Source organism: Pristiophorus japonicus, chromosome 12 (assembly GCF_044704955.1).
Source record: "Pristiophorus japonicus isolate sPriJap1 chromosome 12, sPriJap1.hap1, whole genome shotgun sequence".
Lineage (NCBI taxonomy): Eukaryota > Metazoa > Chordata > Chondrichthyes > Pristiophoridae > Pristiophorus > Pristiophorus japonicus.
The window spans coordinates 200079157-200093500 of NC_091988.1; the positions used below are offsets into that span (position 1 = coordinate 200079157).

The following is a 14344-nucleotide window of genomic DNA, read 5'->3' on the forward strand; positions in this document are numbered from 1 at the left end:
CCCCCCCTTAAAATGGATGGAGGAAAATCCACAATAGCCATTCTCTCAAAAAGGTACTTTAAGGATATGCTGAACAGGGAAGTTGTGAATATTATCAATTTCCTCGTACATCACCAAGAAAATTAAGTATTTTAATGCTTTTCAGGTCTCCACTGGACCCAAATGAATGACAAAGTCCGTAGGCCGATACAGAATGGATACAATCTGGCAACTTAAAAAAAATTATACTGTGTAATACGTTCAGTCTGCTCACGCAAACTCTTACATTTTAGCAAAGTTGACTAGTTTCAGGGTACTCAAGTTTATCTCTGGCATCCCAGATTTGGAGGGTGTCCCATCTTATTTGTACCCGATGGTGGTACAGTAGTAATACACTATTTATTCTCCTCTTTCTCCGCTCACCAATAACAAAAAAAAACACTATCTTTCCAATTTCCACTACAGTACTCAACGCATTTAAAGAAGCTGGATATTTTCTTCACCAGTTTTGATGGAAACATTGTTGGTTTAATCAGGAAGGTGAGTGTCAGCTTGCACTGAGCCAATTATGCTCCTGGCAACCATACAATGCATGCTAGAGGAACCAGTCTCAATCCCCCATGTCGTCCCCCCGAAGAGTCTGCTGACTGGGTGGAGTTTGACAGTAATGGGAAGACAGCGATCGTGGATTTTTAAAGCAAGTGCACGTGCTTTTCATTCAGCAGACTCGAGATCTGAAAATGCCAAATTCATCCAGTTTTTCTACCAGATAATTCACCACAGCCATGTTTGTGTCAGGTGCCTTTTTAAAGGTGGGGGTGGGCATTGTTGTCTTCCAGCTTATCCAATATTGTTAACAAGTGTCATGGTTTTGGAGGGTTTCCTGTGTTGGCACATATATTTGGCATTTCCTTGCTATCCTTCCTACAAGTCCAATCTATACACAGCTGCCAACACAAAGCAATGTGGGAATGTGAGAATTTTGTAGAGTGAGGGTGTGGCAGCTAAGAGAAGGGCAAATAAATATTTCTCAGCACACAACTTAAGGGGGCAGGGGGGGTGAGGAGAAGAGAAAAACAAATTCACACACCAAAGATCAAATCCTTGTGGAGATCGGGTTTTACTTTGCCAAATTATTTTTAAGTGAAATTTCCCGACCCCTCCCCCCCATTATATACAACCCAAACTGCAAGCAAGCAGTTTCTTTCAACCAGTCAGGGACCCACTGGATTTTAAAAAGAGAGCCAGTAAGCGAGCACTGAAATGGGAAGCTGTTCAGCCTCACTGGAGAGGAATGGCCCGGATAGGATTCGACCAATGAGCCCGGTTGATTTGCAGTTACGCCCAACGGGTGCTTTTATGATGCCACACTGGTTTTCGACTCACTCCTCCCACCCTACGAGAAGTGAATCTCTACTGCTGCTCAAACGAGGCAAGTTGGCTCTTTTCTTTTGTGTAAGTCGGCTGCAAGCGAATCGTGCGTTTGCTGCTGGTTGTGCTCGGAACACGTTAGAAGGCTCGGTAAGTGTCAGCAAGTTTCAGAATTATTAGAAACGCGTAGTGGCAAACGTTACCGGAAGGAGAATGATTGTGTTAACCAGTACTTTATTACATCTTATTCTCGTACATGTTCACCGATAACATACCATGTGTTTTTTTTTAAAAACTCCCCAAAACGAATCCACGGCTAAATACGGATAAACCTCCATCACCGCTGCAAAAGCGGCAGATTATACTCCGTAACCCACCTCACCCTGGCATTTGAAAAGTTGTGACTTAGAAAGATGGGATTATTAAAAAAAAGTCAACAGTTTTAAATATTTCTCAGGGAATTTGTTTAATAAATTTCCGAACTTACTCAGCACAATTTGGCCAACTTACCCCACCCTCCCTCTCCCCCGTTAAAAAATACAGCAGCCAGACAGCGAACTGACCAACAGCCAGGGTGAGGTTTAATCAACAAAGAGAAATGATTCACTCTTGACGACATTCAGTGGATCGTTTCCAAGCTCCAGGAAATCGAGGTGCACTTCCGGCAACCTGCCCATCTTTCATTGTATAAAAGGCAATTTTCTTTGTGCATTTATACTGGTGACTGGACAGGATATGAAGAGAGAGCATCGCACCAGGAATGTTACAATCAACTCTGGGGCTTAGGAGGGTATCATGAACCAATGCTCGCCATTCTAGCATGGTTTTTTTTTTTGTTGCCGAGTCAGTAGCATTTTATTTATTTTTGATGCGCTTAAAACCCACTCCTTGTTTGGTAAAACAGTCCTGTTACATCAATCCCCCGCTTCCTGCTCTCTCCAGTGGTTAAGGTTTAGGCTAATGTGCTTTGGCACGGAGCTGTGCACGCTTGCCAGTGACGGCCTGGAAGCCAGTTTTGATGCTGGCCACAGAGCAGCGTGAATGACAGGTCTCGCACTGCAAGAAATACAGCCGTGTGTCCTTCTGCAAGATGGTGTCCGGTGATCGACAGGTATGGCAGGTCACGTACTCCTCTGTGTATGGTATGGGGAGGGAGAACACAAAAGTGAGTTACATCAAGCGGTTTCACAGCAAATCCAGTACAATTTTAATCATTTTTATAAATAAAAACATTGTAAATTTCAAAGATGCTGGGGTTATGAAGGAAGTCTGAGAATTAGAGAAAGTAATTAGACGTACAATGGGGCAAATAAGACTAGAACAAGAAACGTTTTAATTGTCACAGAATAACTGGCAGCGAGGCCATAGAAACAGAAGTAGTTTAGTTGCCAAATCTCTGATGTGGGATGTGAAGAAGTTAGAGGGGGGAGATAAAGAGGGGAGAAAATAAACGATGAAATTAAAACCAAACACAGAAAATTGTGCATCGGTAACAAGGTGCCAGCTTTCGACATTGCAGCATCCCTTCAGTGCTACACTGAGGAGGGAGGGGGGTTGGAGGGGGGAAGTGAAAGAAGGGGCAGAATGAGAAGAGAGAGCAAAATTTACAGTATAAAAACTATGTAGAATTTTAACAAGTATAGTTTATTGATACTATATTGAAATTCTGGTCGCTTTTACAAGCATCATGGCTTGAGCTGAATTCGGAGCACAGAACTAGCTGTAGTGTCGTCAGCCAGTATGTTACAGGAACCCCAGTTCTGAAATTCTTTCAAACTAATTACACATTTACAATTCGGTCTTTAGTTTTGATGAGTTTAGTGAAGATCCCAGAGTTTTATTTACATGCCTGCTGGTTCTTACCCCAGGGTAACCCCGTTTCCCACCAACTCTCGCTTATAAGGTACATAATCTGCCGTACTCACTGATGTATCTCCTTAACACGTTTTCTATTTGCTTTTGCTGAAACCTTCCTTTGATTACAAGCTGGTTGTTGCCATCAATGGATCCGCTGTTAAAAGAAAAAAATAGTTCAGATATAAAATACTTGCACTTAAACTCATCACACCAAATGTCTCAAATGCATCAGAAGCGTAGTGCCTGTTGCAGAGGCAAATGCAGTAGCTGTTCCAAGTCAGCAGTGAGATGCATGACCAAGTCTACCTCTTTCCAGCACAATTGGTTGAGGGAGGGATGTTGTGAGGAATCACAATTGCACATTGTGAGAAGGACTTTAAAAGACAGCAGGACGATATAGATAAACTAACAGGATGGCCAGTTAATATGTTCATTAAGTTTGATTGGACAAATACTGGAAGGGAAATTTTAACAAGAGCTATGGGGAAAAAGCAGGGAATGGGATGAATGGCCTTCTTCTGTGCTGTATCATTCTATGAATGGACAAATACATTCTGCAAAGAATAGGGAAATGAAATGGATCTTAAATGATTTTAAATGGAGTACAGTAGCAGTAAAAGAAAGACTTGGACTTATGTTAGCACCAGACGTCTCAAAGCGCTTTACAGCCAATTAAGTACTTTTGAAGTGTAGTCACTGTTGTAATGTGGGAAATGCAGCAGCCAATTTATGTACAGCAACTCCAACAAACAGCTAAGTGATAATGACCAGATAAACTGTTTTTGTTATGGTAATTGAGAGATAAATATTGGCCAGGACACCAGGGAGAACTCCCCCCCGCTCTTCTTCGAACTGTGCCATGGGATCTTTTACGCCCACCGGAGAGACACGTAAAAGAGATGGTTTAACGTCTCATCCGAAAAACGGCACCTCAGCACTGCACTGGAATGGCAGCCTAGATTTTTGTGTGCTCAAGTCCCTGGAGTGGGACTTGAACACACAACCTTCTGACTCAGAGGCAAGGAGCTACCCACTGAGCCACTGCTGACAGTAACTTCTAACAGTAGGACTTTGTCCGCAGCACAAGTAAATGTCATACAATGTGGAACTTGCTCTGAGTATTTAGTTAGACTGCAGTTGGAGCAGTGTGTAGAGTTTTGGGCATCTCACTACAGAAGGAATATAAAAGCAAAGAGAGTGATAGATTTTTGAACACTAATGGAATCAAGGCATATGGGGATTGGGCGGGGAAGTGAAGTTAAGGTCGAAGATCAATCATGATCTTATTGAATGGGGAGCAGGCTCGAGTTGCTGTATGGCTTACTCCTATTTCATACGTCCTTACAATGGACAAGGTAGTGTAGATTCACTCGGATGTTATGAAGGGACACTTAAGTTAGAGCTTCTTTCACTAGAGTTGAAAATGTTAAGAGGTGAACTGAAAGATTAAGGAGGGTTATAATAAGGCAACTAGAGATAGATTGTTTCCAGTGGACACAGCAGGGTTGGTAATGAGGGCACATATTCAAGGCAATCACTAAAAATTAAAAGGGAGATTAGAAGAGAATTCTTTACACAGAGGATGGTTAGAGAATTCGCTGCCACTGTTGAAGCAAAGTCCATGAATTATTTTAAAAGGGAATTCATTACTTGAAAAAGATTATTAAAGGGTCTGGGAAGCAGGCAAGAGCTTGCGATTAGACTAGGTGGCTCGCTTACAAAATGTGATGGGCCAAATGGCCCCTTTTGTAATGTAGTATTCTATTACCCTTCTAGCAGTGCCTGAACAGAGATGGGCCCCTCGGGCAGCTCTATTAACATGTGCCTTGCTCCCGCAATACTGGGATGGAGGGCCCACCCCGATTATGTGCTCAAGTGCTGCTGTGAGGCTTGAACCACAACTTTCTGATCCAGAGGTTACCGAACAGAATGCAGAGATGAAAAGGCCCATTTCTTCATCAGTGCCTGTTCAGTACAAGTGACGTTTGTTAACTTTGCATCTGCTGAGAAGGATGTAAAACGTTCAGTTATCTGCTGCTGGTTTTATCTCCCTCAGAGGCACCTTCCATCTGGACTACCCCTTGCGACTCTATTTGGCCCAGAGCTATTTCAGTATTGTATGCATCAGTGCTCTTCTAGTTACCTCAGCATTAACACTGGCTCAGTGCAACAAACAACTAGAGACAGGCACGAGGCTGTCTGGGTGAGACCCTCACCACAGATGGCTGGCAGTTAGTTTAATTGGCAGCGCAACTGGGCAATCGACAAACACAGGGAGCTTGTGGTGGGGGTCAGAGTTCAAGAATGTGGCTTCCTGTCTAGCTGGGAAACAAAAAGGGACAAGAATATATGGTCTGGGACTTCCAGTTTGGCAAAACTGGCAAGGGAGACAGACACAGGGACCGACAATGCTCTCCTTAAGCTAATGCTGATAAGAGAATTCGCTGGTCAGAAAACCGGTTAACAGTATGTCACATTACATTATTTTCCAAGGCGAATCGTTCCTTTCACGTATGATTTGCGAAATAAACCAGCTGGTTCACGTATATCTGGCCTCGCCTCACTAAAGTGTCGATTAGTCTGCCTTTTAGTAGATTAGAGAAGTACACAAGGTAGCCTGTGCAGGATTACAGTATCCAGTTTAAGTAACGAGAGGTTTCTTTGTTACAGCCCCTGAATCAAACCATTGTGGGATTGGATAATAGGCAGTAAAGGCCAACTCCTGATGGTCAGGGATGCGGCATCCAATTAGTGGAAGCTGTGCGCGAAAGAATATCGAATGCAGTCTTGAAATTTAGAACACAGACGACGAGACACACACACACACGGAAGAAAATATCAGCTCCCAGACAAAGCGAAACCCTTTTCACTTGTGACATTTCCGCATTCAAGATTACAACCTATAAATCCAAGATCATTCAGTCTGTGGCACAACACGCAGGAGACTGCACACACTACTAGGGAGAGGTATAGCAAACTCTATGGGCCCACGTTTCTCCCCCCTGTAAAAACGGCACTCCTTTCTAGAATAAAAAGGGCACCGAAAAGTTACCTTCTAATTCTCCTGGCTCCTCAGGATGTCTTCGGCCTCGGCGTAGCGCAGCACAAGGGGTGGGGTGGGGTGGAGCAAGGTCCTGGCACTGAAAACAGTGCCGCGACACTCTGCACATGCGCACTAGAGTGTGCGCACAGGTGCAGTAAGCTCCTCGCAGCCCAAATCTGTGTGATGCTCTGCAGGCTGTATGGGAGGGGCATGCCGCCCCTAGCCCTGGCCGAATGGGCTCCCCAGGCATTGAAGATGTGCTTAAATAGTTTTCGGGACTCGGGCTTCCTAGAAACACCCACACCGATTATCCGATTAACTGGGAGCCCAGAAAGCAACATCTGCCTGAGATGTCTTGGGGGGGGGGGGGGGGGGGGGGCGGGGAACTCACTGGTTTCATTGACAGACCTACTGACAAATCACCCGATGGGAAGTAAGTTGGAGGGAGAGCCCACTCACTTGCTGTGGTTGGGACTTGCACAAGCCATTGCTCGGAGTCAGTCTGTGCTCCGTTCAGAAGATGGTCGCTCCGGTCACGGTTGCTTTAACAGTGACCAAAGAGCAGTAACAGGGCAGAAAATTCGCACACAACTCCTGTTAACAGATGCAGCTTGCAACACTCCAGATATGGACTCGTGACTGAAAATCTCAGATGTGGGACCTGTCCGATATGAACAACTCTGAGCTGGACTTGGGATCCACGTCTTTGAACATTCTCCGACAACCACAGATTTCGTCAAAGTAAGGAGATGACACTTCAAGACCGACCTGCGCATCCGCGGGGAGTGCGCCTAGACTGGGGGAGAAACGTCCTGCTTTTATTCCGGACTGGTTGGAATTCCAACAGTGGTATCTGGAAGCACCAAATTAATAAACGCCAGTGTCTAGGTACAAAATACGTCAATTCTATCTTGAATGTCCGTGGGGCGAGGAAGCCAGCGACTGATTGCCTTACACGCACAGGTCTCCCCCAGTCTCCTGCCCCTAACCCTGGCCGAAGGGCTTTGCCGGTGCATGCTCCAGTCGGCAAAGTAGGACTTCTAATTTTTATTACTTGATTTAATGTTCATTTATTGTTATTTAAAAATTATGATGGTTTCTATGCATCTTTATGGTTAAAAGTGAAGTACTTAATGCTTTAGAAAACCCTCCAACTCCCCCCCCCCCCCCACTGGCTGCCTGCGCTGATTTGTTAATTCACCGCAGGGTTTTTAATGAATGTACAAAAGTGCCCAGTTACGATGACCTAAGTTAGTTTGGAGTAAGCTTTAGCTGGCTAAACTTGCTTAAATGGACGAAACAGACATATGTGCACCCTTCTGGAAAAAAAAAACTGAACTAAAAAAAAACCTAACTAACTCACTTACACTGGAGCAACTTAAATGGGGAGAATTGCGATTTTTAAATGACTCCAAAAAAATCTAGTTGCTCCGAAAAAAATCGGAGCAACTCCTGGGGAAACTTTGGGCCATAGTACGTTAGTAACCACCACACTGGCTGTACTAAATCCAGGCTTCATTGGTGCTTTTCATTTTATCTTTCAAGTTTAAAAATGAAAGGAGGTGCGCTAAGTAAACCAATCATGTGCTGTACAACTTCCAGTAACAAACTCAAAAGCACCTAGGCTTAAAGGCTAGGGAATGGGAAAGAGGAGAAAAAATAAGAGAAACTAATTCAAAGGAATTGCAACTGGAAAATTATTCAAAATGACCGTTGCACGGAGAGAGTCAATTAGGCGGAGACAATTTACAATAATTTGTAGGGTGTTCTTTTCCAACACCACCCCCTCCCTGACGGAATTTATCATGAAGGTTTGTTCCTGACATAAACCAGTGTCAGAATTCAGATCACTAATTCATCCCTTGCACCTAATCCATCTCCTGCGGTACTTGGCTAAAAGCAGCAATCCCTCTAGCTGGATGACAGATGCTAAACCCTCCCCTCCTCTGCAAATCAAATGAGCTTAAGCGCGGAAAGCCAACAGTAAGGAAGTATCAGTGTTTTGGAGCAAATGTAGACACGGCCAGGATGAAAATTAAAAGGATATTTCTCACGAAAGGAAATACAGCATCATCTGGCCGTGATTATCTCCCTGCCTTCAACAACACCTCGTAAAGATGCTGATTTGCAGCATTCTGTATGGAGCTGTTCATCGTCAACAGAGGTGCTCGTTCCAGTTAGGAGAGAACAGAAACTGGGGTTACAAATGGAGGGGCAAAGTTTCCAAATGCCTCCATGGCCTTGCCCCTCCCTATCTCTAACCTCCAAGAATCCTGCTCTCCTCCAATTCTGGCCTCTTGCCCATCCCAATTTCCATCGCTCCACTACTGGCGGCTGTGCCTTCAGCTGCCTAGGCCCCAAGTTGTGGAATACCCTCCTCAAACCTCTCCACCTCTCTCTCCAAGATGCTCCTTACCTACCTCTTTGACCAAACTTTTAGGCACCTGTCCTAATATCTCTATGTGGCTTGGTATTAAATTTTGATTGCCCTGAAGATTATTGGGGCGTTTTACGTAAGAACTAAGAGCAGGAGTTGGCCATATGGCGCCTCGGGCCTGCTCCGCCATTTAATACGATCATGACTGATCTGATCATGGACTCAGGTCCATTTCCCTGCCTGCTCCCCATAACCCCTTATCGGTTAAGAAACTGTCTGTCTTAAATTTATTTAATGACCCAGCTTCCACAGCTCTGAGGCAGCAAATTCCACAGATTTACAACTGAGAGAAGAAATTCCTCCTTATCTCAGTTTTAAATGGACGGCCCCTTATTCTAAGATTATGCCCTCTAATTCTAGTCTCCCCCATCAGTAGAAACAACCTCTCTGCGTCCACCCTGTCAAGCCCCCTCATAATCTTATATGTTTCAATAAGATCAACTCTCATTCTTCTGAATTCCAATGAGTAAAGGCCCAACCTACTCAACCTTTCCTCATAGAAACATAGAAATTAGGTGCAGGAGCAGGCCATTCGGCCCTTCGAGCCTGCACCGCCATTCAATAAGATCATGGCTGATCATTCAACCTCAGTACCCCTCATAAAGTCAACCTCCTCATCCCTGGAATCAACCTAGTGAACCTACTCTGAACTGCCTCCAAAGCACGCATACCCTTTCGTAAATATTGAAACCAAAACTGTACGCAGTATTCCAGGTGTGGCCTCACCAATACCCTGTATAACTGTAGCAACACTTCCCTGCTTTACTACGCTATAAAAACATGTTAAAGGCGCTAGATAAATGCAAATTATTGTTGTTGAATACAACTATGTATATCTCGTGCAGTTGTTTTTTTTTCAGTGGGAGACCAGAGGATTTGTACTGAAAGTATGCCCCCTCTGCAGCCCCTTCTCGGCTACGCTCAGTTGGTAGCACTCCCAACTCAGTCAATCCACTCTAGGACTTGAACACATAATCTAGGCGGACACTCCAGTGCAATACTAAAAGGAGTGCTGCATTGCCGGTGATGGTGTCCTTTTCAGACAAGTTGTTAAACTTAGACCTCGTCTACCTGTTGTGGTGCTTTAGGAAGGTGTTAAAAGATCCATGACACATGAAGATCAGGAAGATTTCCCAAAGTCCCAGTGAACAGTCCCCCTCAACCAACACCACCAAAAATAAATTAACTGCTTACTCCTCTATCTCAGTCCTGCATAACTGTTACAAGTGAAATGCTTTCAGACATTACCAAGAGATAAGGTACTATAGATATCATAGAATCACAGCATAGAAGGCAGGCATTTTGGCCGATCATGACTGTGCCAGCTCTTTGAAAGAGCTATCCAATTAGTCCCACTCTCCTGCTCTTTCCCCCTAGCCATGCAAATGTTTCATGTTCAAGTATTTATCCAATTCTCTTTTGAAAGTTACTATTGAATCTGCTTCCACCGCCCTTTGAGGCAGCGCATAACTCGCTGCGTAAAGCAAATTCTTCTCAGCCCCCCTCTGGTTCTTTTGCCAATTATCTTAAGTGTGCTAGTTTTTCTTTAATAATTTAGTACATATATAACTACAGTATTGCTGCAAATTTAACAGAAAAAAGGTAGCTGATTTTCCAGAGACTGTTACTGACAGCAATTGCTCTCATTTTGCACTCCATCATGGTGCCTGAAAAGGTACTCGATTACTTTTCACTTGTTGCCCTGAGAAAGTGGCAGTGGACCATCTTCTTGGGCAATTAGGAGACAAGCAATGAAAGTGACCTCACCAGCTTCACTGACAACAAATAAAAATAAGCTTGCTTCCATCACAAGCTGTAATCATCGCTGCTGCATGCATCCATGCATCTGGCCTGACACCAGTCTCTAATTAAATTTATTTTTTCTAATCAGTCACGCAATTCATACATTGCTTTCAGTATTCAGTCCAGCAGCTACCATCTGTATACATTTTAGAGAATTATAAAAATCACAAAGCTCTTAAAAATGTAAAGGTCAATAAATACCTGAACAATTTATTACCGCATCAAATTAATTCCTTTCATATGCCCTCAGGCCAGTCTAGAGGAATTCCACCCCCGTTTTCCGATCATCCCGATGAAATTTGAAACCAGCTTTTTGGCAAGACCTGCAAACCTTTTTGTTTTGTTTATAGTGCTGTCATAGTAAAATGCAGTGGTTTACATCAAGGGGCTGGAATGGGCAGAGAGCAGATGTTTATGGGTAGTCTGAGAGGTCGGAGACCGCAACAAGCCTCAACACCTTTAATACGGTCTGGCAGATAGCTGGGACCGCCACAGACACATCACAAAGCTGGAACACAAATTGAATGCTCGAGTGAATGCAAAAAAGCTCTGGACCCCAGAATTAGTATTTTTAATAAACATTCTGGTTTAGGGTCCAACATCGCCAATATGTTAAGTTTGCAAATATGAAAGTGCAATTGGGAGTAGGAAATGCTTGGCGCACAACTGGTTTATAGAATGATATAGTATTTACAGCACAGAAACAGAGGGAGAACCGTTTTATTTTTTTTAGAAACCGCGAGTTGCTGTGATCTGGAACACACTGCCCACAAGGGTGGTGGAAGTAGATTCAATAACATTCAAAAGGAAATATAATAAAAGCAGAAAAATGTAAGGCATATGAGGAGAGGGCATGGAAATGGGACTAAATGGATAGCTCTATCAAAGACATGATGGGCCGAATGGCCTCCTCCTGTGCTGAAATCATTGCGATCCTCTCTCTATTTGTTCTCGTCGTCATACCTTGTCTGTTCTGGATGAGTCTATTTTTTCTCAAAACACTGATATTTCCTTAATGTTGGCTTTCCACACTTGATCTGGAAAGTTGGAGGAGGAGAGGCTTTCAGCATCTTTCATCCGACTAGAGGGATTGCTGCTTCTAGCCAAGTCGAGTCTAGTAGGAGACTGATTGGGTGCAGGAAAAGGGATAGAGTAGTGGCTTCAATTCTGATCTATGTTTCTGAAGCAGACTAATCGCAAACTTCACGATAAATACCTTCACATTATTGGTATTGCTTTATGGCCACAGCTCCTTCACAACACCACTGGAGGCTTTTGCTGAACGTTGGTGACAAAAACAAGCACTGCAGCAAAACAATTCTAGTTATTTACTAAAGTCCAACAAGAGCAGCAACACGTTATGGTGGTGGTGGATGGCGCCATGATTACCATGTGGTAAACTCCAGATCTCGAACGGACGCAGTGTCAAGTAAATGGGAAGCAGTAATGCATTTTGTGAACGGTATGGGGCACTACCAGCACTGGTGAAACAATTCAAAATGCTCATAGTGACTACTCGGCTGATTAGTATTAAATACCAAAAGTAAAAAGGTAAATATTTCAGAAAGTTGAAATATAGAAACATCATCTTTTGTACAGAGCCTTTAAGGTTTTTAAAAAGCAAACACCCCTACCATGTTTCACATGAAGCCAGAAAGGATCATGGAGGTGAAGGAATAGATTTGAGGAGGAGCTTTTTTTGGAGCAGAGAGAAGTGGCAGAGGTTTAGGCAGGCCATTCCAGGCAGCAGAGTTAGTCACTCTGCACAAGAAGGCAGAGGAACAAAGTTCTTGTGGGAGATATACGACTGGTGGAGGTTATGGAAATAGAATGGAACAAAACCCAAAGGGAGGTTTAAAGACAAGGGGCAAGGGATTTAAATTTCAGGCATTGGGGAACCAATGTAGGCGAGTAAAGGCAGGTGTGATGGGTGCGTGGGACTAAATGCAGGACAGGATAAGTACAACAGATTTTTGGACAAGTTTTAGTTTATGGAGGTTGGGGGGAGGGAGCTCAGGACAGAAAGCCTTGGAGTAGTATTGGTGATGAAAGCATGGATGAGGATTTAAGCAATGGAGAACTTGAGGTGGGGATGGAGGTAAGCAACACTGCGCAGATAAAAGCAATCAGTCTTAGAGAGGATGTGGGGTCCGATGCTCAGCTAAGGGTCAAACAGGTTGCTAACAGTTTTATTCAGCCCAAGACAGTGGCCAGGGAGGGGTATGGAAACAGTGGAAAGGTGATGGCTTCAGTCTTCCCAACGTTGAGCTGTCCTGGATGTACTGTTGAACGGTACATCCAGGACAGATGCCGGATAAGTTGCGTCAGCACAGAGGTAATCAAACATTAAGGGAGGCCATGGAGAGGTAGAGCTAGGCGTCATCAGCATACATGTGGAAGCTGATGTCGCCAAGGAGAAAAGTAGGAATCCTACAGGAATCCAAATTGTCACTCTGCTTTGATGCTGTGGTCATGAAAATGTCTACCATATTGTTAAGTTCTATTACCAGACAGGAAGCACTGAAGTACACTGGTGCAACAGACTCCCCCGAGACAAGAGAAGCAGCTATTAATGGAAACTCGCTGAGTGTTAGCAAGATGTTTCTGGTCGATAGCATAGTTTGTGGGAAGCTCTCCTTATGCTGCTTTTACTCTTCCATCTATATGTGTATGGCTGTTTTCCTACAAGAAATGAATCTGGAGACTGGGCTACAAAGTTAACAGTTAATGGCTCAGACTTGGTGAGCACGAAGTTACTGCCCATCTACAAATAAAGATTTTATTCATTTTCTTTTTACTTTCTAAATCTCTAGACTTTCCCCCAGAAATTTTCATTTTCTTGTTTCTTGCAGTGAAAACAGTTCTCTTTTCTTTTCTAATTTAAAGAATATTCCCATTCCACCACCCTCCTCCCCCACCCCTTTGCCATTGCTACCCGAGTCACAACAGTTGTCGCACCTAGTGTCCCCGGTCTTCAGCAGAGAAGCTGACACCACAAACTGATACATAAAAGGTACTTCAACACACAATTCTTTGATCTGTGTAAATAGCCAATATTAAATTCATAGCTCGATAACTACAAATATAGAATGAGCATGAAGGAAACAAGACAGTCTAGAAATGCAAAGCAATGGCCATACTACCTACATAAAGAGTCAAGAACCACAATTCACAACAGATTTGTTTGGCAAAACTACAGAAAAAGATTTTGTTGACTCAGCCAGCACTTGACAAAAGTAGAAATTGGTGAAAACAAACGTGACAACGTTATGCTCAACTATACAAGTTTTTTTTTTGCATTGTGAGGGGAGGAGGGGCAAGAGCGAATGTAAAAAGGCTGTCAATTGAAATCAACCAGCACAAGGATAATAGCTTTTGCTGTATATCCATGAGATGTAACTATTTGTACTGCACTTTGAGCGACAGGCGACAAGCCCCCACCAAGTTCTGCCCTTCTCCCGGCACGAATCATTCCCTCCACGTGGTGTCGAGAAGCAGGACTCGAGGCTCTGACATTTCCTCCCTCCCTCCCACCAGGTCTGGGGGGGGGGGGGGGGGGGCAGGTGGAAAAGAGAGGAGGGAAAAAAAGCGAGAGGCTGGGGGGGGGGGGAGGAAAGAGAAAGAGAGAGAGAGAAGGAGAGGGAGAGAGAGAAAGAGGGAGAGAGAGAAAGAGGGAGAGAGAAAGAGGGAGAGAAAGAAAGAGGGAGAGAAAGAGGGAGAGAAAGAGGGAGAGAAAGAAAAAGAAAAAGAGAGAGAGAGAGAAAGGGGAGAGAGAGAAAGGAGAGAGAGAGAGAGAGGAAAGGGAGAGAGAGAGAGAGAGAGAGAGAAAGGGAGAGAGGAGAGAGAGAGAAAGG

General features: G+C 43.9%; 1 protein-coding gene across 1 annotated transcript in view; it reads right to left on the reverse strand.

Annotated features, from left to right (window-relative positions):
- Window positions 1-1567: 1567 nt before the first annotated feature.
- The window catches only part of eif2s2 (eukaryotic translation initiation factor 2, subunit 2 beta), a 57625-nt gene continuing 44848 nt past the window's right edge, over window positions 1568-14344 (reverse strand). Inside the window, exons 8-9 of the mRNA XM_070896411.1 lie at window positions 3276-3361; window positions 1568-2483 (exon numbers count right to left, since the gene is read on the reverse strand). Of these exons, the coding sequence (XP_070752512.1) occupies window positions 2308-2483; window positions 3276-3361 (262 nt within the window). The 3' untranslated portion in view covers window positions 1568-2307. The remainder of the gene's footprint in view (window positions 2484-3275; window positions 3362-14344) is intronic.